Consider the following 26,378-nt stretch of genomic DNA (forward strand, 5'->3'; position numbering starts at 1 on the left):
TGTGCCGGGCATCCGCCAAAGGTGAGGTCCTTCAGCGGCTTCCCGGCGACGCTGGCAGGAGTGTTCTGGCACCAAGATGGCTGCGGCAGCCGAGCTAACGGCGCTGGGGCGGTGCTGGTTCTGGCTGCTGCTGGGGCTGCAGGCGGTGAGCGGCCGCTCCGGGGAATTCGCGCTCGGGGCTGAGCGCGGCTGCGGGTCCCCGAGAGAGACAGAGAGGGGGTGGGGGGGTGGGGCGGGAGTGAGACGTGGCCCGCAGCGGGAGGCGGGGGCAGCGGGCCCTGCCCTGGGGCGCCGGCGGGTGCCTCGTCCCGCTCCTGCCTTCCCGGCCGCCTCTTCGCTCTCTGTTGGAGGGTGTTCTACGCTTCTGCCCTTGTCGCTGCCTCTGCTCCTCCAGACTGCGGGAGCAGCGGTTTGGAGCCGGAGCAGCTTCCGCCGCGGCCCCGCTTCGCCTGGTCAGCTCCGAGAGCGGCTGTTGCTGTGACTCCTTAAACAAACGTATAGGCTTTCTCGAGCATTTTTAATGGGACTTGCCTGTTGTTACCATCTTCATGACCCCGGTTATCCATAGTAACAAAACTAAGAATGGGTTTGGAAAGTGAAGCTGGGTGGCTTTTGGTTTCTTCATCGTGAAGGGCTGTCCCGCCAGCTCAGCTTTCTCTGGCTTGGGGCACCTCATGCCCTTAAAGTTCTGACCCACCCGAGCTCCAGAGACATGAGGCCGTACAAAAAACCTCTTCAAATGTTTCACTACTAAGTGCTTCCTAAAGTGATTTGTATCGATGCTGTATTTGCTTTAATATATTAAATTAATGTGAAAGCAAAGCAGTCACGTAATGTGTACTTGTAGTCAAAGCTTTAAAGGAGGGCATGCTGCTGAAATGAGGCACATTGCTGGCTAAGTAGGTGGAACTATGTCGTCATTTATTATAATTAGTACACTTACTATTTCAGGATAGTACAATAATTACAGTACTAAAAATTGCAGAAAAATACGAGGGAGTGCTAGTTTCCTTTTTTTTTTTTATTATTATTATTTTTTTTTTAACTATTCCGTCTCCCTGTGGTTTTGTAACCAGAACTTCTTCACTGATTTTGGAGACTTTATGTGCTTTCATGCACTGTGTTTTGGTTAGTCCCTCCCAAAACGAGGAGAGTATTTGCCTTACATATGTAGATGTAGAGGTCCACTGGGAAAAGGTGTGAGGAGTGTCGCTGGTGGAAGCAAAATGACAGTGTCATTAATACCATTTTTGCTTCCAGGTGAACAGATTCTGAAGTGAGGAAAAGGTGACAGTAAAGCATAAAAGGAGGAGGGGCGGATGGCAAGCAGCTAGGTGCAAGAAAACTGTTTTGGCTACTGTCATCATCATTAATTTAATAAGTGAACAATAACTGAAATATAACTTTGGCAGTGTTTGGTATCCTCTTTAGATTTTCTCTATTACTGTGATGGTGTTATATTTCTTTTTGCCAGTATCCTTCATAAAGGATTAATAATAGATTATTCCAGTAGAATAGGGTCCTATTTTTGCTTGCCTGCTGTTATATATAGAAATTACTTTAGCAGTGTCCTTTAGGAAGATGAAAAATAGCTTTCTGCCTTACGGAATAGTAATTTCAGAATAATTTTCTGTACATTATACTTTTCTGTTCGTGCTTTACCTTTTTTTTTTTTTTTTTTAGCAGCTACAGAGAAATGGAATAATGAGGCACCTAATATATTTTCTACCAATTCTTGATCTATAACATTTCCTTTTTCTCACATTAGTGACATCTTTGGCTATAAGTTGGCCACTATAGGAGAAGAAATGGGTTTTGTCTCTACCTGACTTGGCTATGCTGTGTATATTAAATGATGGGTGGATGTGACAAGAAGTCTGATTTATTGAGGGACAAACTTAGGGTTTCTTCTCTATTTTTCTGTTTGGCCCAGCACAATTCTTCTAACTCTTGATCTGTTATCTTCCAGTCCAGTTTGCTGGTATCATCTCAGTCTCTGGACACAGAGATGCTTGATGATTGTTTTGTTGGTGTTTTAGATGATATCGGTTTTCCCCAAACTCTTTCACCCAGACTGAGAAGCATCTGGGAATAGTCTGCTCACTCTCTTAATTTCCTCTCGCACTTTCCGCTCCCCGCCCCCTCTTCCCCTGCATACAGCTGGAAGGAAAGGTGTTAAACTAGGGTGTGAGAAATCCCTGTGTAAGCAAAGTGGGAATGTGAAAACAAACCCCAAATATCATTTAAGTGCTAGGATAGTTGGCAAAATTGTTTTTGCTGCTCATTAAAAAAAGAACTGGTGTTTTACATAGAAGCTGTGTAATTGAGTTGCGGATTTTAATGTATTACTACTAGATCAGAATTGCAGGTTTTCATCTACGCTTCCACGTTTAGTATGCGATTTTCCTGTAACATTAATGCACGCATGAAATTAAAATCTTACTTGTATGCCTTGTTGAGCAGTTTGGTCTGTTTCATCACTCCCTGGTTGTGCTTTTCCCAAGCTTAGCTCTTATACTTATTTCCCAAGTGTGTTTTTGTTGATATGAAATTTACTTAAATTGTTTTGAAAGAGCAGGCTTTAGAGAGCTGTAGCCATATGCATTTCAGCTGATTCATTATGTTTGGTTTTTTTCTTAATTTGGAACTAGCAATAGGAAAACAATAGAGTTGTCAGAAGTATATATAAATTATTTTTGGCAGGTCTGATACCTTGAAATGTACGTATTATGAGTGCCTAGAATTCACTATTAGTTTGAGACTCTTCTTCAAAATAAGGTGGTATTTTGCACTTTTGGGCAGACCATTAGGCATTACTGTAAAACTGTCACAGAGACTAAGTTGTTCTTCCTAATCATTAAAGCATTTAAATCTTCCTTTCTTAAACAACTAATTTAATACTAAATTATAACGTTGTATTGATTTTCAGATAAGTGTATACGGAGCACAGTTGTCATCAGAAGCTTGCAGAGAGCTGGGCTTCTCCAGTAACTTGCTATGCAGTTCTTGCAACCTTCTCGGACAGTTCAATCTGAATCAGTTGGATCCATTCTGCAGGCAGTGCTGCCAAGAAGAAGCTCAATTGGAAACGAGAAAGGTGGGTTTTGGACCAAATCCTTTGTGGAATAATTTAACACATTGTTACTTTTATGAAACTTCATTTTAAAAATACATGAGAGCCTGGATTATAATCTCAAGAGGAAAATTCTTTGATAGTCCAATGTACACAGGGTGCAGATCTGCAGACTTGCCATGCTGCTCTAAAATAATATCCCTGTACGAGCAGGGGAACCTTTGGTTCTGTGACGGCCCTTCTCCAACATGAAGTGACTAATGGGAGCTACATCCAGCTGCTTTCAGTGGAACGATGTATGGGATTTGGAAAGGGCAAAAAAAGAGAGTAAAGAGACTGGTGTTCTTGATCGCAGCTATTGCTTGGCCATTGGCCCACAGTGTAATGTCCAGGGTAGTTCAGCTCAGTCCCTGGGAACAAACAGCTGGTGCAGCCGTCAGGTAAACTGCTGAGCAGCGGGAACCTAACAGGAACAGGGCTGCTCAACTCTGTACTGCACCAGTGAGAACAGCTAGGTTCTAACAGCTAGAAATATCAGGAATTATCTTGCTCAGAACCCATGCTGTGCTTTAGTCAGTTACACTAAGGCAAAACCTTTCCTTTGTAGTAAGTAAATAAATATCTCACTTAAGGTATGTCAGCAAGGAAGAATTTTTACAGAGCTGTTGAAAAGAATACATGCTTTCAAATGCATTGTAATTTAAGAGAATTCCAGAGTACATTGAAGACCAATCGGTTATCAGGAAAGTAGAGACTTCAAGGAGAAGAGGAGGTGTTGAAATTATTTTTAAGGGCTAGGAGATAGCTAAATAACCGACAACATGAAATTAATGAGGCAATCTAGCAAGTTTCTCCTATCAAATTAAATTCAGCGTAATATTAAAAAAAACCCTTAGCCTATAATTCTGAAAAAGAAAATCACTGATTACAGTGTTAGGTGCAATATATTAAATATAAAGAAGCAAGTTTTTGATATTTGCAGGGAATTAATAATTAGTAGTTCATTAATACTGAGAGACTATTAAGGTAAGAGGTAAGACTCTAAATTGTGCTGCGTCCTATATTGACAAAAGCATGGTTGCAGTAATATTTCAGTACAATCCTTATGGGACTTGCTATCTAAGACTTTTTCATTGCCAAGTTTATAAATCTTAAAAGGAAAGTTTGTCTCTGGACAGTGTTCCAGTTCTTATGTATGTATGTATACATATACATACACAAGCTGAAAAGTTTCAGAGTAAATCTGATTAAATGTACTAAGAGAGAATGGAAGAATAGGAAAGGCTCTCCAGCTGTGCTGTGGTTGTGCACCACAACCGGTAGCAGTTGTGGCAGCAGCCAGGAAGCCTCACGTAAGAGGTGGGTGCTTTTATTTATTCAGGTAATATTCCTACAGTTTTGCCTCAGTGTGTATAATACAGCATAAGAACTTGTGGAGCAGGATAATTTCTGTTGTCATTTTTGGGGGAAAATAAACAGGAAGAGTTATGTTGCGTTTCTGTCAGTGTGACTTCTGAGGGGAAAAAAAAAAATCTGTCTTTATCAATTTATCAGTTATTTACTCAAGGGTATAACTTAGTTTGTATTGTAAATATTGCATTAATAAAAGTTGGATCAAACAGCAGAATTTAAATCACTAGATGTTTTTCTGCGCACCCTGAATCAGACCTGTATTTTACCATGTGGATAATGGTGAAATGGGTGGGGTTTCAAGGTTGTTCAACAAATCCCCTCACAGTGAACCAGAACTTGTATATTCGTAGGAACTGAGAGATTGTATATTACAAGTTGGGTTTTTTTTAATGTATTTGTGTTGGTTTACCTAGTTTCATTTTCTGCTTGTGCTTTGTAGTAAATGTGAACAATTTGCTGCTATAGTAACGTTCATTATACGTCTTATTATTTTATCTTTTCTTACTTCTGTGACATTTTTGAAGAAAGTTAATTCTGATGATACTTGAGATTTGGATCTAGCATGTTAAGTGTCGGCTTGAATTACAGGAGCGATTATGATACTTTCCACAAATAATCTATGAAACATGCCCAGTCCTGAAAATACTTTGTGCTGCATAGCATCAGTGCAACCTCAAATGAGATGTTTATAGATCTCCACTGTTTCTTATCCTTGAAAGATGTTTATTAATGCTGGTTGTTATTGGTCCAGCATTCTGTGAACTAACATAGCAGAAGACAGCTGTGAGGTGCTCTTGTTACCCAGTGTTTGTCTTGCTCTTAACTTCTGCTGACACCTATCCAGTGAAATATTTTAGTTACTTCATAATTGTACTGTGGGCAAAATGAAAAAAAAACATATTTTGGTTATTTCCTCCTCTTCTAGAGATTCTTTATTCACTTTCAGACTAACTCAGGAGCTAGCTTCAACAGTGTTGCTCTAGACAGCTGCAAGTTTTAAGCCTCAGTCTGTCAGATGCAGAGTACTGCTGGTGTATAAAACCTAGAAGGATGAAATGGAGGTGAAGCTAACTGTGCGTGAAATTGTAGTAGCAGGAGAGATTGTCCATATTTTGCAGTAGCTGAAAATAGCTGCACTCCATCTGCAGCTTCACTTACGCTGTATGATCATTTCAGACATAGCTATAAGCATACTCCATTAATTGTGTATTATAATCTTAGATTTATCTCAACAATATATGTGTGTCAAAATCCGAATTGATTTTAAGACTCAACTCTGTATTGAAATTTGCATTATATTTCACAGTTGCACTGTGCAGGATTGCTACAACCCTTAAAAGTCATCAATATTTCTACAAAGAGCTTTGAGATATATTTTGCTGACTAAGATATGTTGAACTTCAGCATTTTAAATGTCTGTTGTCATGTATTTGTCATGTTGTAATGTTAAGGTGTTTGGTGAATGGGATAACGTGACATCAAGTGTAAGCAAAAGTTGGCCTGAAATTTGAGGCATGAAGATGGATGGTTTAGATGACAGGTTGTCATGGGTAACATCACATGTGTATATCGTACACTATTTCTGAATGTAAAGCAAGGCAAACATAACGATACAGGAGTCTATATTCATAGTTAAAATTCCATAGAGATGGGTATTAACTAATCTACTATGCAAATTTAAGCAAAAACATCTAAAATCCTGAGATTTTTAGTAACTTCCCTGTGCACAGATATTCAGGGTTGTCAAAATATTATAAGCTGTCAAAGCATGGCTTAATAATTTATTGGAATATCTGGCCCCTGCTTTACTAGGAAAACGAGAGAATTAGGATTATTTTTCACCAAACTTGTTCTAAGTGTAACAATACAAATAACTAAAATATTTCAGAAACTTGAAATGGATTATTGTACTGCAAGAGGGAAGGTTTTCACCTTGATGCTCTTCCTGCACCAGTAAATACAAAAGTTTCCTTACATTTTGACATGAAAATATTATGAAATATTAACCTGAAATAAATGTGGGCAGCTTAAACTTTGGCTATTACTTTTTCAAAAAAAATCTTAAAGCCCGTCTTAAGGTTGCTTTACATTCAGATCACCATTCTACATCCTACCTGAACCTACAATGATTTTCAGTATTTATGACTGCTCTTTGAAATTTAATACAAGTCTATGGACATAATGCCATTAGCTCGAGACAAACAGAATGGATGAGATTTAGAAAACAGTGGTATTCAGTGACCTTTAGTAAGTATTGTGTTTTCTCAACATTTTGAAAAATGCTGAAAACGGAGAAACAATTGGGCAGAAAGTCCTAAGGATGCATACTAAAATACTCTGGGAAATGGGGAGAAAAGTCAAAGCACAGCAGAGGAAACGTTCCTAGAGTTTTATTAACACATTTCCACTGGCCAGTCGGGTGAGCGTGTCTTTATTGCAGTGAGGCTGATAAAAGGTGTGGCAGCTGGACGTGTTGCAGACCTATTCCCTGGCTGTTACCTTGTAATGGGTAACATTTCACATATCTGCAGGGAGATCATACCATGTTTTCAGGGCATCAAGCTGAGATTTGCTTCCTTGCAATTGTGGGAAGTCATTTTAAGATGTGAATTATTTGGCCGGTTTCAACACTGCAAAACCATAGAACTTCTAGTCTGTTGATAGTGAAACCTGGGCTCTGACCCCTTCTTCCACATTGGCCACCTGTTTCTGCAAAGTAACACACTATTTCTGATAGGTTTTTGTGGATCAAAAATATAGAGGTGAGGGACTATATACAGAAGAAGAGTGTATTATGCTTATTTAGCCCCTGTAATAAGTAGCTGTGAATGTTCAGCTTGGTCTGTTCTGCAGAGAAGATGACTTTTAATTTCACTGAAAGGTGAAAAATATGCCTACACAGATTTGGTTTTCTGTAGTCTACCTTATCTGTCACTCACAACAAAATTGTTACTAAGACCTTTAAACATTCTGCATGTATGCAGAAACTGTTCCTAAGAAAGGGTTGTTTTAATCCTAAGAGATAATACTTATACTCTCCTTATGATGTAGTTTGACCATAACTTAAAACCAATTCTTTCGGTGGTGTTGGTGTGGGACCCCTCCTGGAAATAAAATAAATAGTGTAATATTAGTAATAAACTGTCCACTGTAATTATGACTGCATGCTACTTTTAATAAAAAAAAAATAAATTGAAAGCTCTTTTAAAATTCCACCTTTTTACATGTGCTGTTATGAATTACAAGGAGGAATAAGGTAACATTCTTGTTCAGGCATACTTTTTAAAACTCCAAATAGTTTACAAAACTCACAATAATTACTGAAACTAGAATAACTTGAAATGCTTTTAATGCTTTAGGCTACTTTTGTGTGACCCAATTTAGTTTCATTTTTCAGGGTTTTTTTTCTTTTCATTTCACTAATTAAAGTGCTGCACTCAAAAATTACTGTTGGCTGCTGGCTGGTTCCGCCAGAGGCTCTTAATATGAACAGTTCCAATGAAACAGTCTCATGTCGTGTGTTTCAACCCGATGGGTAAAAATAGAGAACGACTTAGAATTCGTTGACATCTCAGTGGTGTAATGTAACTGTAAACCATATCGATACTTGTATAAATGAATTAGAATTTTAGATTACTTGTTGCTGTTTCTCATAAACCCCAGATTTTTCTGTCTTTTGATGTGTTCTCTAAAATCCTTTGTCTGCTTCATAATAATCAAATTGTGCTTTTACATAGCTGTACTGATTTCTAACATGCTACTGAAAGATGGTTCATGTTCACTGTTTTTACCAAGTGTGACTTTTAAAAATAGCACGATTCAATGAGAGCATATTTAATTTAACACTAAAGTAAATAATCAGAACTCTGTAATTAGGGCTAACATGTCAAATGACCTCCCTTGAAAGTTTGCTTTTCACTAAAAAGTGTCCCATACAGCTCACAGAAGAATAACTTTATGGGGAATAGCGATAGGGAAGTTGGGGAATTGAGATGATTACAGCTCCTCTAATTGAGAAGGTCTCTTGTCAGAGCACTGTTGCTTCAGAATATTATGCACAGCTATTCCTTGTACTAAAAATGTCCTTCTCACAAACTTTACTATAGACACTCTTTCCCTTCTTAGTGTGCATGATGTTATCAGCAATGAAAATGAATGTTGACAAGCAGTGGCCCTGGATAAGGAAGGTGCAGATAGCTACTCAATGCCTAAGACAGAAATTGACCGTCTTTTGTTTGGATCAGATTCACCAAAGGTTCATCTCTGTCAGATAAACTAAGATAAAAATACATTATCTGTGTGTAGCAGGCAAGCCTTACCTATGGAAGACATCTTTCTAGTCTTATCAGTGAAAAATAAAAGATTAGGGAAATTATAACTGTGAAATTACTAAATATGAGTTAAAATTGTTGATGTGCACCTGTGCTGGTGCATGGAATAGGTTTATCTCATTAAGTCTGACTTCCTTCGTCCGGATACACATCTGGATAAAATACTGGGACTTTGACTCTACATTTGTTGAAACAAATTCAAAAAGTATGAAGTCTCCAAATTACTTAAATGAAATAAATAGTTGATGAGTTTTGTTCTCGGTGTTTTCTTTGCAACTTTTCTAAGATGCTTTCTTTTTAAATAAAGCACATTCTGGAGAATAAAGAGATGTTCAGAGATTCTACTTCTAGAGTTAAAGTAGATGGTTAGATGGCAAACTTAATCCAACAGTATATTCCAAAATTGGAATTTAAACTGTTAACTTTCTGTCTCTGCTGTTTTGCTTACATAATTCTATCCACTAGATCCATGTACATAGGAGCCCTTTTTTCTGCCACCCTTCTCTATTCCACTCACCCCCACCCCACTCCCCTAAACTGGCCATTCACACCCCCTGCTCCACGCTGCAGCTCCAGAGCTCTAAAGCTGGTGGTTGCTCCGCTTCTGCATTTTTGTCTCTTAGCCTTGTGCCAGATCCAACCTTACACCAAACCATTTCAGAGAGCAAAGGTAACAAAAAATAGTCTGCCAAGAGGGGAAGTTGTTTTGGAGCTTTTTAGTGGTGGTTGTAGGTAAAGAGCAAAAAAGTTTACATAATACTGCTTGGAGGAGATTGTTTCACACCAAAAATTAAACACTTAGATGACACATTTTCTGCATGCTGAAGATTGCAATAGTAACACACAACTATGTAATGTACTTACAGAATAAAAAAGTTGAGTCGTCTACTCAAAGCAGAACTCAAAAGTTTTGAAGATTTCCACAGATACAGATTCTATTACCTTTCTTAGTAAATTGTTTCAGTGCTTAAACACCTTCATTGTGACTCTTTTTTTCACCCTTATATTAATTTGGAATTTCCTTCCCTGCAAATGGGTGACAGCTTAGATTCTGAGCTTTGTTCAGAGGAATTTGCCTGTAATACATTGCACTAATCACAGGAATAGCGCTATGGCACAAATTCTAAATTAGAGTTGGGCATCTCCCTTCACAGGACAATGACTTGTGAATGGGAGCAGTTTCTATGTTACTAAATTTACTGATGACATCAGTTTGGAATGATGTGTGTGTATAGCAATGACTTTATTGGCTTTCTGCATTACAGACCAGTAATTCATAATGTGCCTGGCAGGGAGGCCTCCTGCCTGCCCCCTGCTAACCCACACATTCTTGCTCATTTTCTGTCGCCAGAGAAGGGGAAGACTAGAGAGGTTTTGAATACTTCTGTCCATACAAATACACTGCATTCTCTCCCCCATAGAAGAGAAAATATTTTATAGTTTGTATCTCAGTGTATATTCCTCTATTTTAACTAATCTAGTTTTCTAGGAAAAGTAACTAATTGGTAGCTGTAAGCGTTTAGGAAATTGCAGAAGAAACTTGCACCCGAATCTCTTTACTTTATGTGACTTCATTTATCAGAAGAACAAATATCAATTTTTAATATGTTTTTTTTTGCTTCCTGGGTGGGTGGAACACACAAAAAAATAATTTGCATGCCTTTCACCCTATTATAAAAAAACACCAATTTGCACACACCGAGCAACTTTGACCCATAAGAATAATTTCTGTATTTTAGCAACTTTTCTTTGAAGTAAAACACTAGTATGAGTTGATAGGGGATGAGGTTTCTTTGGCAGATCTGCTTATATAGTAATATGGAATCGACAATACAGTGAATTTCAGAAAAACAAGAATTATTTGTATTGGAAAGAGATTAGTTGTTGGTAAATATTTAGTGGAAGATTGTCTTGTACCTGAGGCAAGTGAAAATTACGGAGTTTTAGCAGTAGTCGTAAGTTGTTTTACTCCTTGTTCTCAGAGCTTTCCCTTATTTTTTAAACTGTTTGATATTAGGAGAGGAAAATATACAGATACTGGAGAGAATCCAGATTCTGTAAGATAGCTGTTTACCATGGTGTGGCTTTATCTTAACAACCTGGTTCGTTGCATGTTTTCAGATATGATTATGCTAGAATGTTTTTCAGCTGGTTGCGAACAGCTGTAAAGAGAAACTAGTGTGCAAAGTATAGGTGCCATGGAAGTAAAATTAGGGATAATTTGTTGTATTTCGCAAAACTTTTTTTTGTCAGCTTTGATCTAAGACCATTTTACTATGATCAAGGAGCCATCTCTGTTAAGTGCCATTTTTTCCATTTGGTTTGATCTGAATTCCTGTTTGATTGTAAACACTAACAGTTATATAGCGGCTTCATAGCAGGAATGTAATTTTTCTTCTGCAGTTTTCACCATGAGTAATTGTGGTAAGAATACTGTATTTATTTCTAAATGAAGCATCGCTGGAATTTTGCAGACATTACTTCAGTTCCCTTCCTAATAACAGATGAAATGCTTTCTTTCACCTAAGTTAAGGTTCCTTTTTTTAATTGCTGGAATAATTATTTTTACAATACATATTTTCTAACACTATTCTTATATGAATGGTTGTTTATTCTGTTATAATTACCACTTTCCTTCATCATTAAAGCAGACATGATGGATAGTGTGGTTTTCCCCCGGTCAGTTGTGAAGAGCCGTCTTCATTACATCGGTGAAAACTATTACAAGACATTGGGGTGCTTACAAAAAGCTTTTGAATAAAATTTAACTCAAGTTGACGCTTCGTAGAAGGTCAGGGGGAAGTTCAGATTTCATCACATTAGCCTTAGAGAGCATACTATTAGAATGCTTTTGAAAAAGCTGAGTTATTTTTATAGACGCAGACATGAATCAGCCTGGAAATCCTAACAGCACTAGCTTTGGATGGTAAAATGGACACTAGTAGTAGTTTAAAGAGTCTTTATTTCATTGCTTGTAGTACTAAACTCATTTTGATGGGCGCTAAAACAAGTGAAGCATTATTTTAAAATGAACTAACGTATGAGTTAAGCATTGTGTAAGGAACTGAGTGGTCATGTTGGTGTGCCCGCACACCGAGCGCTCCCAGTCATTCCCAGTGATGCGTGGACACAGTGGGCGCCTTCACGGGCGCTCTGGGGAAATCTGCTGTGGCCGCGATGGGCTGGTGGCAGCAGTAGATAGTAACAAGTCTGCTTTTGTTGTGGGCTCAGCGATGCAAATAAACCTGTGTTTCTTGCAAAAGACACCTTTGTTTAGAGTTATAAATGAAGCCGATTGATTTTTCATTTTTTCTAGTCTGGCCATCTAGAGAGCAGCTGTTTGTCCCAGCAGGAATCTGAACTTTTTTGTACCAGCACAGCTGGGCTTCAATTATGGCAGAGTTATAAGCTCAAAATATAGACATCAACAACTAGCTGTTTCCTTTGTTAAACTTTACTTCCATCAGATATTTCCTAGCAGTGGTTTGTAATTACAAGAGATCTTACGTATTTTTGATTCCTGCAGTGATCTTGTTCCATAGAAAAAAATAAACTGTAAGAATTATTTACAGGAATGAGAATTGAAAAATGTTGGGTTTACTGTTGTCCTAAATTTGGATGTGCTTAGTTCTTTACACACATATATAAAGTAACTGGTTAACTAGATGGAAAAAGGTGATTTACTCTTTTGTCTGCTGCTTTATACTGTCTTCTTGAAAGAAAAATGAAGATAAGTGTCCATATCAGCCAACCAGTCTAAATGTTCAGTGTATGAGTGAGTGTGCACACTGATATCTAAATCTAGGATTGCTGATAGAATTGTCATTGAATGTTTTTAATCTAGAGTAATGAATAGAAAAAAAAGTGAAGTTTATAATCTCACTATTCCACGTTTCCTCCATCTTTGTAATTATTTCATGTTTTAAGTCCAGAGGAACTTTAATTATGTAAGTGAGTATCTGAGCTGTTTATCAGTGTCTTTTTTTAATTAAAATCTTCTTTTGGTGGTGAAAAAGAGCTTTAAAAAAGTCTGGTGTTTTTGATCTCTTGAGTATTGTTTCATAGCAGTTCTGGGTTTTAACAATCAAATCTTAGTCTTTATCTTAAATGTCTAGTTGAAAATGTAAGTGTAGTTAAGCAAATTTCTGAGATGTTGTTCTGAACAGATAATGTAATGTGACATTTTTAGTTCTGTTTCCTGCGGAAGTCATGATTACTGATTAGTTCGTGTCAGGAAAGAAATCGTAATTTTCCAGCAAATTATTAGAGCATTTCCTGTGTTCCAGTTCATAGTGTTTAGGAAACTATTAGTTGGACCTGAATTCAGAAGGTTCATATTCTGAAGTGAAGATGTATTCCTGGCTCTCTATAATGACTACAGAGGTGTCAAAGTGTTACTCACACTGTCTTTGAGATTTCTGTTGTATCAGGTGTGCTTTGCTTTGATGACTTGTCACTCCTTTTTCAGAGTGGTTAGCACTCATGACATTTCATAGGAAAAGCTTATTTTTCATTACATGTATCCACAGTTCATATTTTAAGTGAAATGTGAATTTACTTCATTTCAGTAAGGTTCTATTTTTCCATGTCCTGACTTGCGCATGGAAACACTGTCTAAAAGAAAATGAAGCAGAGGTCTTAATTGTTCATAGAAATAATTAATTGAATTAAAAATTTTTAAGTGAAGCTTATTCTGTCAGCATCTCTATAAACAGTGGGGTTTCAGGATTAGAAGGACATGATTTGGTGTACAGTATTGACAATTATGTGTAAACTTTACAGTGTGAAGTTCTATCTTAGTAACCAGAAAAATCTGTTGTTAATTTATATTTAAAATTTAGCAAACTATAGAATCAATTGCATGTTGCCAAAAAAACCCCAACATTTTAAAAACATGTGACAGTATACATGATCAGTAGGTTTTTTTATTTAGATACTGCATCAAATTGAAATGAACTTATACTTTGCTTTAAGAACATTGAGTAGCTGGCATAGCTGATGGAAGTGATTGACGTCAAAGTTGGCCCAGCCTCTGTACATCACTTCAGCTAAGGCCTGTTAACGTTATCTGTCCTCTTTCTGCAATCACAATGAACTACAATAAACCACTAATAGTTAGCCCAAATGAGCAGTCTAAGCTCACTGCCTTATCTTTATTATAAACAGTATTTCACTGTCCAAGTTAGGTTTAAAATCAAAACTAAAATTTCACATAAAGAGACTTCCTTAGTATCTTTGGGGAGGAAGAAATAAAGCTTTCCTATTATGAGTCCATAATTCCCATTATAACATGTCTGATTGCATTTTTTTAATGAAGCTTTGCTTCTAACAGTATATCTCAGGTGATCTTCTTTTTCCCCTTTTTACATTTTTAATATAATGAATGGAAATTATCATGTATCTTGAGTGAAAGTTGGTTGTTGCATAAATCTGAGACAGGTCTGGAATTGCAATTCTATTTAGGATCTCATTTGTCTGTAGTTACCATTGACTCAATAGCATATTGTCTCCTCAAAGAAAAATAGTTCAGCCATAAGTAAACTAGTAATTTAGATTTTTGGTATCATTACCAACTTCTGTTTATTATTACAGCTTTATGCAGGAGCTGTCCTAGAGGTATGTGGATGAAAATTGGGAAGGTTCCCTCAAGTCCAGGGTAAGTAAAGCCGCCACTATTCTTTCAAATATGAAATTCTGTCACAGACGAATGACAAAATGTGCTTTTTAAGTACTGCTACAAGTAGTCATAAATTTTGTATATTATATCAGGAAAGTTGCATTGACATGAGACTCATAGAACTGGTCTCCGGTAATTGATAAAGAAATTACATTGTGCACTTATGGAACTGCTTTCTTTTCATAGATCCTGCAGTATAATTGTTTTGTCAGTGAATAATGACAGTCAACTAAAGCAAACGGAATACAGTGGTGTAAAAGGAAGATCCGTTCCATCAGCGTGTGGTGGGAGGAAGCTTCGGGAAAAACATCTCTGGGAGATTTCGTACTGGAATTTTACAAATGGGGGAAGATCTTAGGTGATAGCAATACTTGGTGTTTGTTTCTCTGTAATGAAGAGCCTAATACTGTACTTGGGACATAGGTGGACATAGAGAAGAAAGGTTAACGCAGCTTTAGACATAAAATTGCTTAAACAGCACCTCTCTATCTACCATGGTCAGTGTTAATACCTCCCTGTTTGAAGGCTGATTGACAAAAAGGTAAAAAAATACAATTTTTTTTAACAGGTTATGCTGCTTTACACCCCCTCCTGCCACCTCTACCTGCACACAGTTCAGTCAATTGACTGCAATACCAGACCGAAGCTATTTTCTCTTTCCCACTGTGTAAAATGCCAAACCAAGAACTGTTTAAATGACTCGTCTTGTTTCAGGGGCGTGAGGAGATTAACTTTGGTAGCACAGGAGTCCATATTATCTCCGTGACCATTCAAATTTAGCAAATGTAAACACATTCCCAACCGTTGTTGCACATTCACTCAGCTTCTTTATGGTTGTGAATTTGTACGTTAAGTGCTCTTTGACCTGTAGGTTTGAAGGAAAAGGTCAACCTGTCAGCCTGACTCCAGCCTGCATTATGGCCTCAGTTTCTGCTGTGTGCACACCCTTCAACACATTCCATAGTACAAAAGGGGAAAACTGAAAATTCATTTTTTTCCTTGCAATTCTTAGTTATCTAAACCTGCTCAAATATTTGCATTCTATTAGTCATATGGCTTGTTTCTTAAAATGACTGAATAAATTACAGTCGTCTTCAGTAAGTTCTCAGTTTTGACTACCAGTTCTTCTTTGGTACAGTAACAAGAAAAAAAGGACTGACTAGTGCACTGAGAGATCTCTTTTGCATTTTCATCACCAGTTTCTGCTGTTACCCGATCTAAATTTATCTTGACCGAATTTACTGTGAGGGTTTTAGAACAGGTTAGAAGATGGGATACATTTTAAGAGCATGTTTAGAATTTTTAAAAAGCAATAGAGCAGATTCTTCCAGCTGGTGTTTGTCCTCATGTTAGTATTAATCTCCGAATACTTTTACTTAGATTTTTCCCTTGATTTTAAACTTCTACCAGGAACAGTATGTAATGTCTCCATCTGAAGACATTAACATTCAAGAAGTGTTTTTCTTTCAGCTTTTCACTTGGATGTTTGCTGGGGAAGTTCGGTTGCCTGAAGGTCATGCTGTCGCTTTTGAAGCATTGTCTTTGTAGGCTTCACTGAACTGTGCAGCCCGTCATTGACAATGTCCCATTGCAAATAACTCAGATCCCTTTCCCATAGCTTCTGCTGGGATTTCGTTGGGTTGGGTTTGGTTTTGTTTGTTTGTTTGTTTCAGAATATACACAAAGTGGCACCACTAATTGGAGGACTCTCTGTGTATCAGAATTACTTGGATCAGTACATGTTAACTTCTCTATCTGACTGTGAAGTCTTTAAGTACCCGTGTAAACTGGTTTGTCACTTGTCTTACTCCCACAGACCTGATTTGTCGTGGACTTCTTCTGGATTATATCTTATTTGACCAAGTGGGGTTTTTTATAATGAGATTCACATCTTAAAATATATATATATATACTAGGATAAATATATAAATATATTTAAAATATATATATAAGGATTAAAATCTGTTGAATTAATAAAGGTTTGTAAAAGATACACAGTAAGGAAGTTACACAGTTGAAAAAAACTGTTTCTCACGGCTACTAAGTGCGGCCTTCTATGGTCCTTCTGTATCAAAATTCCTATCGAAATTACTGGTTATATAATTTTTAGCTACAAATAGTTGCTGAATACACCTGTGTGCCTGAAATGTGAGAAGCATTACATATGGACTATATTTATAGATACTGGGAAAGCAAAGAAGTGACAAGTGATGAAAAAATCTAGTCCTTAGCAACAGGATGAACAAAATCTAGTCCTGAGCAGGATTATCTGAATCTTAAACTGAATGTTACTCTGTAATATCATAACAAACTACTAAATGCTTTTGTGAATATGGCCAAGGGTATCTGTTATGTTTCTCAAATACAGCTTCTTGTGCTGTCAGGTAACAGACCACATTTCTTTAAGTCTCTTTAATACGTTCAGTACTGAAATATTTTTCCTGCTCCATTATAAATGCTGTACTGTAAAATTAATGCCTATATTACATATATTTTGAAATTATTCTGTATAAAAGTCTTTTTAGATACTTATCATTTAAAAGCACTCCATCAAAGTAGAACATGGAAAACATAAGTGACAAGATTCACAGATGAAGCAATATCTTATTATACCAGGTAACACAGAAGATGTGGCATCCATAAAACGAAGGCTCTGGAATAGGATAAATTAGCTGGGCCAGTGATTAATCTAGCCCATTTGTTTCAAGTTGACTTTTCAGTGGCAGCTGTGTTCTGTTCGTGATGAGATAGGAAATCATGATGTCTAGACTCCTGCATTCTTTCCCATTTGGTTAACAAAAACTGAATTAGGCTGTGTTTTTTCATTGAACATTTCTTTCATATTTCTCTGAGTTCTTTTTGTTCATTAATAGAATAGCTCTCACCTCTCCATGTGTGACTCTCCTAGTTCAGAAACAGACATGCTCCCAGCAAATCTGTCACAGAAACAAGGTCCTTAATCCTTGAACTCGTCCAGTCTGCAACTACTTAGATCCTCTGACTCCGGAGTCAGTAAACACTCGTATTGCCCAAGTTCTGCAAGCGTGAGGGGGACTCTTTTAGCTACTAAAATGTAATTTGTTATGGGATTGTATTTTTAGGTAAGATCTCTTATTTCATGGTTGTTTTCATTTGTTATTCTTAAATACTGGTGAAAGGAAGTTAGAAAGGAAACCTTAAATTTTACATTAATAGAAACATTAGTAAAACTCTTGGTAAGAAATTCAGGACAAAGTAGTGGGAGCTACGCATGGTTTTACCATAATCTTTTGTAAACAGATGATATACAAACTAAAAGAATACTTCATATCTAGCTGAGGAGATAGGCACCTTAAAAAAAGTGTGCTGCTGCTTTTCAGGGCACAATCAGCATTTTGGATGTGATGTGTCTCATCATGAAGCTGTGTATCAGTGCACAGCATCAAGAGTTCAGAAGAAGCTAAAGGTTTCTGCTGACTAGAAGAAATAACACAGAGAAGGATATGTCCAGTTCAAAAAGCTGGATGAGTCCCCATGGGCATACGTAGTCTTCACAAGTTTTAGAACAGTAAGCGAAGGAATAAATATAAAGTAAAAGAACAGCTTTTTAAATAACAAAAGGATTAGAAGTTTGAACAAGTGGACTTTTCTATTGCTGACAGATACCTAATCGCATTAGATTCTTACTGGCAGACATGCTGTAGCTTACCAGGAGGAAAAATTGTGCAGTAAAAATGTATTGCTGACCTTGTGCCGAAGATTTGACTAGTTCTGACTTGTGCTTTCCTGCCATTAGAATCTGCAACTGATATAACAGAGACAGTAAGGTTTTTTAATCACCTCCAGGTCTTTCTCATTTGAGGCCATTATAATCCTTCTGCTGCTTGTAGAAACAAGGTTAAAAATATTTGTCTGTGTGTATAGTTGTTTGAAAACTGTGTGAGATTTTACTGCCGTTGTATATTGGCTCTCATTCAAGTATTGAGAGATAGCTTTAATTTTTTCTCAACAGCATTTTGCATTTTTTCAGTTACAGATCAAGCAGGAGACCTGTGCTCCTAAAGCAGGAATCTAAATAATGTGAATACTCCTGAATGTAGATATCCTTGGTAGTCAGGATCATGTCCTTGATATATAACAGTAGTTAGTCAGCTCTGTTTAGAAAAAAGTTATACTGAGCATATAGATCTGCAGCTCTGCCTGGAGAGGTCTGGTGTCATGTCCATTTTGGGTGAGGATGTTTTCTTATGGTACGTCCTAGTGTACCGCAGAGAGAATAGCGCCGGTGTGCGGGCATATACATAGACTTGCCGCTTGGGTTCTTAGATTCCTCAGTAATCTCCACGTAGGCCTCTAGGCTTTCATTCCAACAGACTAGTTTCCACAGGCTTTCTCCAAACAAAGAGGTGTTGCGTATCAAAACAAAGTGACTCCATTCTGCTGTGTTCATAGGCAGAGGCTGCTCTTAGGTCTTCAGAATCACTGTTCAGTATTACCTTTCTTTGCAAAACCGTTGGGGCTGTCACCCATACAGACCTGACCTGTTAGCTGAGGCCGATGGTGCGGCAATGAGGGCTGCTGTGCAGGCTCACCTCAGGCTCGCCTTCAACAGACGGCATATGCTTTGCTATGGCACATGTTTTACAAGAGCATAAGGTGAAGCAATTGCCTTAACATTATGTGAAAGGACAGTTGCAGACCTGGCAGGAGAACAGCTCTGACTTCTAGTCTGATGGTTAATTCAGCGGAACGTAGTGTCACGGCACCAAGCTCAGGGTTCATCTTGTGGAAGTCAAAGTGGAAAATGCTCACCCGTGGCTGGATTATATAAGTGCACGTTTCTCTGCAGTGTGTAATCTCCAAAATGGGGAGATAGCTAGGATTTTAGAATTCAACATCAAACTACTAAATAGTGGCATAAAGATGTGCAAGTAGCCTTCAGACACAGGATGACAGGAAGCAGCAATGTTGATGTGAGGGTACAGAGGGAAGGTGTTGGGCAGTGGTGGAGGTGGAGTGTGTGCACCACAGTGCATGAGAAGCGGCAGCCACATGTCCCAAAATGTGCGCTGTAGCTGCATCTGACTCCCAACCCCATCAACTCCATTCAAAGGCTGGTTATTCAATTTAGGGCATGATTATGTAGGGGAAAACAAAAAAGTGTTTGATGGGATAACCTGTATTTTTAATGCATGCCAGTATAATAGTTTCTCATTTTAGCTTCCAAAATTGAGAATATACAAATTAAGTTACCTGTACAGTAAGTGTTTTTCATTGTTGCATTGTGAATTCAAGTGACTAATGCAGAAAGTCACTATGATCACCATTAGAAACAAGTATGCCATTAGCAGAAACCCATTTTGTTCCACCTGTCTAAAATTTCAGGAAAAATGCTCTGTAGTGCTTCAGCTTTCAGGAGATTTAGACATTTGATATTGATACAAGTGTGTAATAGCTGCTTTTAAAGTGGCAATATGTAATACTGCCTGTAGAATACTTTCTTCTCCCATCTAATTCTTTTCCCATTTTATGCAAGCTTGTTCCGTCCAGCACTGGAGCCAGAGAACAGCCACTCATGTCCAAATGGGCTTTCATCTGTCACTGGAGTAACAAATCCTCACACCTGTCAGAAGCCTAAAGAGCTGTAACCTGAGTTCACCCCCAAAGGCTGTTCTTTGTTACAGTGGAGTTCCACAGTTCAGATTTACTTCTGAAACTTGATCCATTTTACTATGCTCTTACAGTTTGTCTTAAGTTTTGCAATTAAAGTTACCCACTGTACTGACTGCTTCTCATAACCTCCTTTCCATATAAAGCTCTAGAGACTGATTACAGTTTTACATTTCAATTGAAAAAAAATGTTGAAAATTTCCCCATGAAATAGTTTGACGTGCTTTGGACTCAACAAATAATAAGCAATGTCTTTGCTACTTTTTTGCCTGTTACTGTTGATGAGGCCAAGACAATTAACAGGTCACAAGGACACTGAAGTTGAAAATTATGTCTTTGTGAGTTTAAATCAGAATTGAACTGCAGTGTGTGAGTAATTACTGGTTATTGAGTGCTATTTGAAGTTGTTATACAAGAACAGGTTAAAATATGACATTAGTGTATAGTTGTACAGAAAGAACGAAAACAAGCCTTATTTTCTTCTTCAAGGATCTAGTACAGGGGTGTCAAACTCCTTTTCACCGGGGACCACATCAGCCTTGCGGCTGTAGAAGTAGTTACATTCATACAGTCCTAAAATTACATTCAGCCCTTTGAAGGCAACTGCGGGGCTGATATGGTCCCTGGTGAAAATGAGTTTGACACCCCTGATCTATTTTATCTGGCAGCTCGTTGGGACATTGGTATTTTTCCAACTTGTTTATCCTGTGGAGTGGCTGGCACGGCAGGCAGAGTGTATTATTTTGGTGTGTATTGGGAGCACAGTGGAAGAAGGAAGAAAATAAATGCCACTCTGTATATACATACTGAGAAAAAGTGTTAAGGTAACTGTCTCCAGTAATATAAAGATAGGTATAAAGATGCCAGGGGACATCTTTACAATTACTGAGGAAAGCGCTACGCTTTGTGAGGCAGTATGAAACATGAGTCCTGAGGTTACACTCATCTCCATGCACCAGCTGGATGGACTGCAATTTGTGAGAGATTCATTGTTGCCTAACCTTGAAAAAGCAGCTTTAACATGCAGCTGGTACCTTTGTCAGAGTCAATCCTTACTGACGGGGTTCATCCCTGGGGAGCCTGCTGACATGCTACAGGAGCGTCCTGAATCCACTTAATGGCAGTACAGATACTAAATTCAGCCTTTAGCATTACCTGAATGTGAGGAGGAGGAATGTAGACTGTGCTGTTTTCTAAATAAATTTTAGATACTTCTCGAAATCGGACATTCATTAGGCAGAAGTGTTTGGAAGCAGGGGATTATGCTCACGCTTTGTCCTGAAGTAGTTCATATCATCATTGCTTTTTAAAGTTAACACTGACACAAGGTCTGGGTTGTGCTGTGGGGATACAGGACTGTGCTGCTGTTCATGTTTGTGCTTCAAGTGAAGAACTGTTCAGCAGCAGCTCACCTCAGACCTCAACTTCTCTCATGTAGCTACATGATGTGGAGTCCACCTCAAAGCCGATTGCCTTTAGGAGTGTCAAGAGAAGACGGGATAGCAGCTTCTTGTTTTCTGTTCTTGTTTCCTTGCTGGTTTTCAACATGTAACCTCAGATATCTCTGCAACACAAGATCACCCATCTTGTTTGCACAAATAACACCTCTTCCCGCAGTTTCCCCTCTGCCCTTTCCCCCACGCCACCGCAGCCTGTGTGGATTGTGCTGCATTCAGCCTCCCTCACAAACCTTCTCTTCAGCCAGATTTTGATCGTGCTAACACTTTTGCTCACATTCGTGTATCGCAGCAGCATATGGGCCAGTCTGCTGGAGACTGGCACTTGTACGTGCAGATAAACTGACTTAGACAGTTGAATTCGTGTTTGAGAAAAAAACAGGCAGATATGAAGCTTGTTTGGGATCCTGGCAAAAAGAGGGTGTTCCTTAGGCACAGTAGGCTTAGTAGTATGAATTTTGTGAGGGTATTAAGAATTTTAACTTTAATATACCTTCTAAAGCATCGTTCCAAAAGAAATAATTCAGGTAATACTAGCTTGAATGCAAATCTACTTTATGCAAGTGAAGAAGAGTTTGATTATCTTTCTTTCTTTTCTCCAAACCGCAGCTTTTGTCAGGAGTGATAAGCCAAAACTCTTCAGGGGACTGCAAATCAAGGTGAGTAGTAACTTAAATTTTAATTTGAGATGTTAGGAAGAATTAAGCTTGGTGGAGACAATCTTCTGTGGCTTGTTCCTTATCTGCTGATCAAGTAATCCTGTAGCAGAGGACATATATTTGCATTGCCAGTATAAGTCTTTACAAGTTACTGCTGCTAGTGTTAATTGGGTTATTGCTCAGTAACTGTTTGGTACAAATTCTTTGTTGTTGTTTGGGTTTGGGGTTGGTTTTTTGTTGTTATTTTTTTAATCCAAGAAAAAATATACTGGAACCCATACGTAATAGCAGATGACAAAGGAATGTGAGGTCTTTACTCTGTGGATATCTTGCATTTACTCAAGCTTACTCTGCCATAGTTTCCTTTCCTTCTTTCCTGTTCTCCCCTAATTTTCTGATGGAGCTGCCATTTCCAGTCATTCAGTGATTGTTAGATTTTTCTCCTCCCTTTCAGAATTTCCTTGCTATGTTCTATGATTCTGTTTTTCTTCATAGTCTTCAGACATCCAGCTTTATAGAAATGCATATACTGAATGGTGTTTCTTATGACTTACATATATGCAAAGCTGCATAAACTGCACTGCCTTAAACAATTCTTTGGTTTCAAGATCTAGTGTAAGACTTCACCTTGCTCTTAAAATCCTGTGTGAACTTCCAGCATACTTCATAGATATACATCTTGATTCTCACGTCTTGTGCTCTCATCCCTGTTCACCAAATGGTACCATCTGGAATCACTTCATAGCTATGCATGGTTGCAATAAGTGATTTGTCGTCTCAGCAGCAGATTCCATCTAAAACAGATTTCCCCTGCCTGTCTCATGCATTCATATCTGTGTGTCCTCCCATTTCTTTCAAAAGCTTCCTCTCCTTCTGCATGTCTGGCTGTTTCATTTTTATTTTAAACTTTGTAGCTGTATTGAACACCAAAGCAGTCGAGACTACAACTGGTACAGAGCACTACCAGAAGAAAATGTAGTGCAAATGGTATTTATTTTCCCAGACTTTTGGCAAATGGATTAGAGATGCCACTGGCTTCATTAAGTAAAATCAACTAGCTTAGCTCAGTAGGGTAAAGTAAAATACTCCTGGGGAAATGTTTCCATAAACTTAAATGGCTAGAGCCTTCTAATACTGCTAAAGCTTTTATTTGCATTACATATTTTGTGACTTAGTGAGTGTTCAGAAGCATTAAAGCATTATGTTACCAGCAAAGGCTAGTAGGCATAGATACAACACAGCAGGAAGGAATGTGATCACATTAGAAACTGATAGGAGAACTTTGAGCTGTTAAAGTGACTGGAAACTTCTAAAATGGGGGGGAAAAATCATTCAGCTGCTTAATTCAAAAATCCAACTTCAGTAACTTAGAACAGCTGAAGTAGAATACCATTGTTCAAAGCTGGGTTTATGGCACTGCTGCCCTGCATATGCATTAGCTTGTGTAGTAGGCCAAGGAGAACAAGTGATGTTTTGCACACAGACACAAAATCTCATTTGGCTTGTTCCTCCACTTTCCTCTCTTTGACATTAAATTCAAGTCAGGAGTCTGAACTGAAGCTGTTTCCTACCTGTTTTACTTAAGGCAAGTAACTCTGTTCTGGATCTCAAGATAAACATTTGCTGCTCTTGATGTGTTTTAATTTCCTGTGAAACGAGGGGTCTTTGTCCCTTATCCCTTCTTTTCTCCCACCCTCATTCCTCAGGACTAGGCAAGAAAGCAGCTGCTCCAGAGCTGCAAACGCTGGCCAACTGCTGCTGGTGGAGCCTGCACCCTGCAGCACCTCTGTCTTTAAAGCTTCTGCACAGTGTCTCCCCTCCTACCGGCCCTGCCTTTGTATATGCACATGCACACAGGCTCTAGCTTTGAACATCTGCTGCTTTGGATCTGGACAGGAGGTGAAAAAATATTGGAGGAGAGGAGGTAGCAGCATAGAACAAGCTGAAAAACTGGTCTCATAAGCTTAATTGTTTTTTTAATAGATCTGTATTCTTCAAGAAAAGTAGAATATGTTGTTATTAAACACTCCAGTAATGAAATTCTTAAAATCAGAACAAAATACATCGTGCTGAAATATTTATAGCATTAAGCATTGTCAGGAACAACCAGCCTTGTCTGTCTGGGGGTTTTTTAAGAGTTCTAAACTTTGGATTTTTAAAGCTTAGAGCACAGCACAAATTGTATTGCCAAGATTTGTCCAGAATACTCTGATTTTTAGCACTCTGTTCTTAAATATTCATACTGCATAGCATCACTCTTTTTACTTTTCTTGCTTTAACATATTTTTAACTGATGTAAATCAGCTGGGAAGAGAAGTCTTAATATGGACAATGCATTTTTCACCCAAGGTAACTGATTTATTTTGTTTCCTGCAGTATGTGCGTGGTTCTGACCCTGTACTAAAGCTGCTGGATGACAATGGGAACATTGCAGAAGAACTGAGCATCCTCAAGTGGAATACAGATAGTGTGGAAGAATTTTTAAGTGAAAAGTTAGAACGTCTATAAACCATTGCTTTCAGTCCTTTTTCCTTTTCATGTTTTGTCATGGTAATCTCCTCACATGTAGTGTGCCACAATTTAAAAAAAATCATTCCAGCTTCTATATTAATTTTAAAATATCTGTTGTGCTGTACTGAACATCTTGTAATTAGGGGAGGAAGCTTCAGCATGCATATCTGACAAGTTGACAAACAGAATGGCTCATCTTAATATATTTCAGCTCTTAATGCATTTATCACTAACAAAATGCTTTATTTCAAAGTTAATTATGTAAATATCAGTTTGTTATAATTGGACCTGTTTTTACAAATGCTCTTAAAACTGAAGAGCTTCAAATAATAAGTGAAATGATGACCGTGCTTTTGTCTGCTGCTGTTTATAAGAAAGTCAGAAGCAAAAGCAATGTACTCTCTCCCAAAGAAACTTGACCGCTAATGCCCTCTTCTCTTTTGTATTTGAACTGTCCTTTTTGTAGAAGCATTGTTTACAGTGAGTATCTAGTTCACAGGGTTTGAAGCTGAAGGAGAAACTCTCATGCTCTGGTACAGTGAAACATTTACTAAGTACACTTTAGTGAAGACTACATAGAAAACCACCGAGGTGTATGGAAGTCAGATGTCAAGTGTGCTTTACATTAAGTGTTTTGCTTCAGAAAACATGAGATACAAGTCTTGAAAAACCTTTCCTTCTGACTTTCACAAGTTTATTGGAACTCTGTTTATCAAATCAATTTATAAACTGTTCTTTTAAAGCGTATATTTTTCTTTGTCGGCTGAGATGTATGTGAACAGAGAATGTAGATGATATGTATGGTAATGAGTCAAAACCATTATGACTTGTCAGGTTTTTTTCCACTTAGAGTGAATAAATATGGTAAAAGCAAGAATAATGTGTTGTTTTGTTTTGTTTTGTTTTCTGAAGTCTAATTAGCAAATGAGGGTTCCATTTAACTACTTAATGCACAACAGATTTTGGTTGGATGAGTGTTATGCTATGGCCTGAATGGGTACTCAGTTTTTCTCTTCATATATAGCTTTAAATCTCAAGAAAATTCTCTACAACTCACAGATTTTATTCCCAGCTTTTGAGAGAAAAAAAAAAAAAAATCATCAGCTTCAAAGCAGAACAATAAACTTGGGACTCCTACTACACTAAATTATCAGAAGTAATATACTAAGGTGATTCTTTAGGCATAGGCTCCTGAGTTTTTATTCCTGAAATATCCTTATAAACTCTGAGAAGGTGCATACAGCTTGGTCTCATGACATGGTCCCCATTGATGTCTCTCTCGCTCTTATTCTCTGCTTTTCACTGCTGTCCCTGTCAAACATGCTGGTCTCCCACGTGACGGGATGTGGGACATCTGCAATAGTGGCCACCACTGGCTTAGAGAAACATGAACTCTACACAAGAAGCACAAGTCATTGCAGCCTGTGCCAACTTATCGGAGTCAAACATGGATTTGTTCTTGCGACATGTGATGTGACAACCCAGTATTTCAGTAGTAAAAATGTGCTGCCATCCACTGGTCTTTTAATATACTGACTATATCCCATACTTCTCATTCCCATGTTTGCCAACAAGCGATTTCAGTTTCTGTGGTGATGATTTATCTGT

The 26,378-nt window shown here is 38.0% G+C and overlaps 1 protein-coding gene across 1 annotated transcript; it reads left to right on the forward strand.

Moving 5' to 3' along the window:
- SELENOF (selenoprotein F) lies at positions 1 to 25,650 on the forward strand. The gene is made up of 5 exons (XM_082053287.1): positions 1 to 145; positions 2,930 to 3,097; positions 14,410 to 14,473; positions 22,210 to 22,259; positions 24,636 to 25,650. The coding sequence occupies exons 1-5, from the start codon at positions 77 to 79 to the stop codon at positions 24,765 to 24,767; spliced, it is 483 nt and encodes a 160-aa protein (XP_081909413.1). The 5' UTR covers positions 1 to 76; the 3' UTR covers positions 24,768 to 25,650.
- Positions 25,651 to 26,378: the final 728 nt, after the last annotated feature.

This window comes from Streptopelia decaocto (assembly GCF_964273445.1).
Source record: "Streptopelia decaocto genome assembly, chromosome: 5".
In the NCBI taxonomy this organism is placed as follows: Eukaryota; Metazoa; Chordata; class Aves; order Columbiformes; family Columbidae; genus Streptopelia; species Streptopelia decaocto.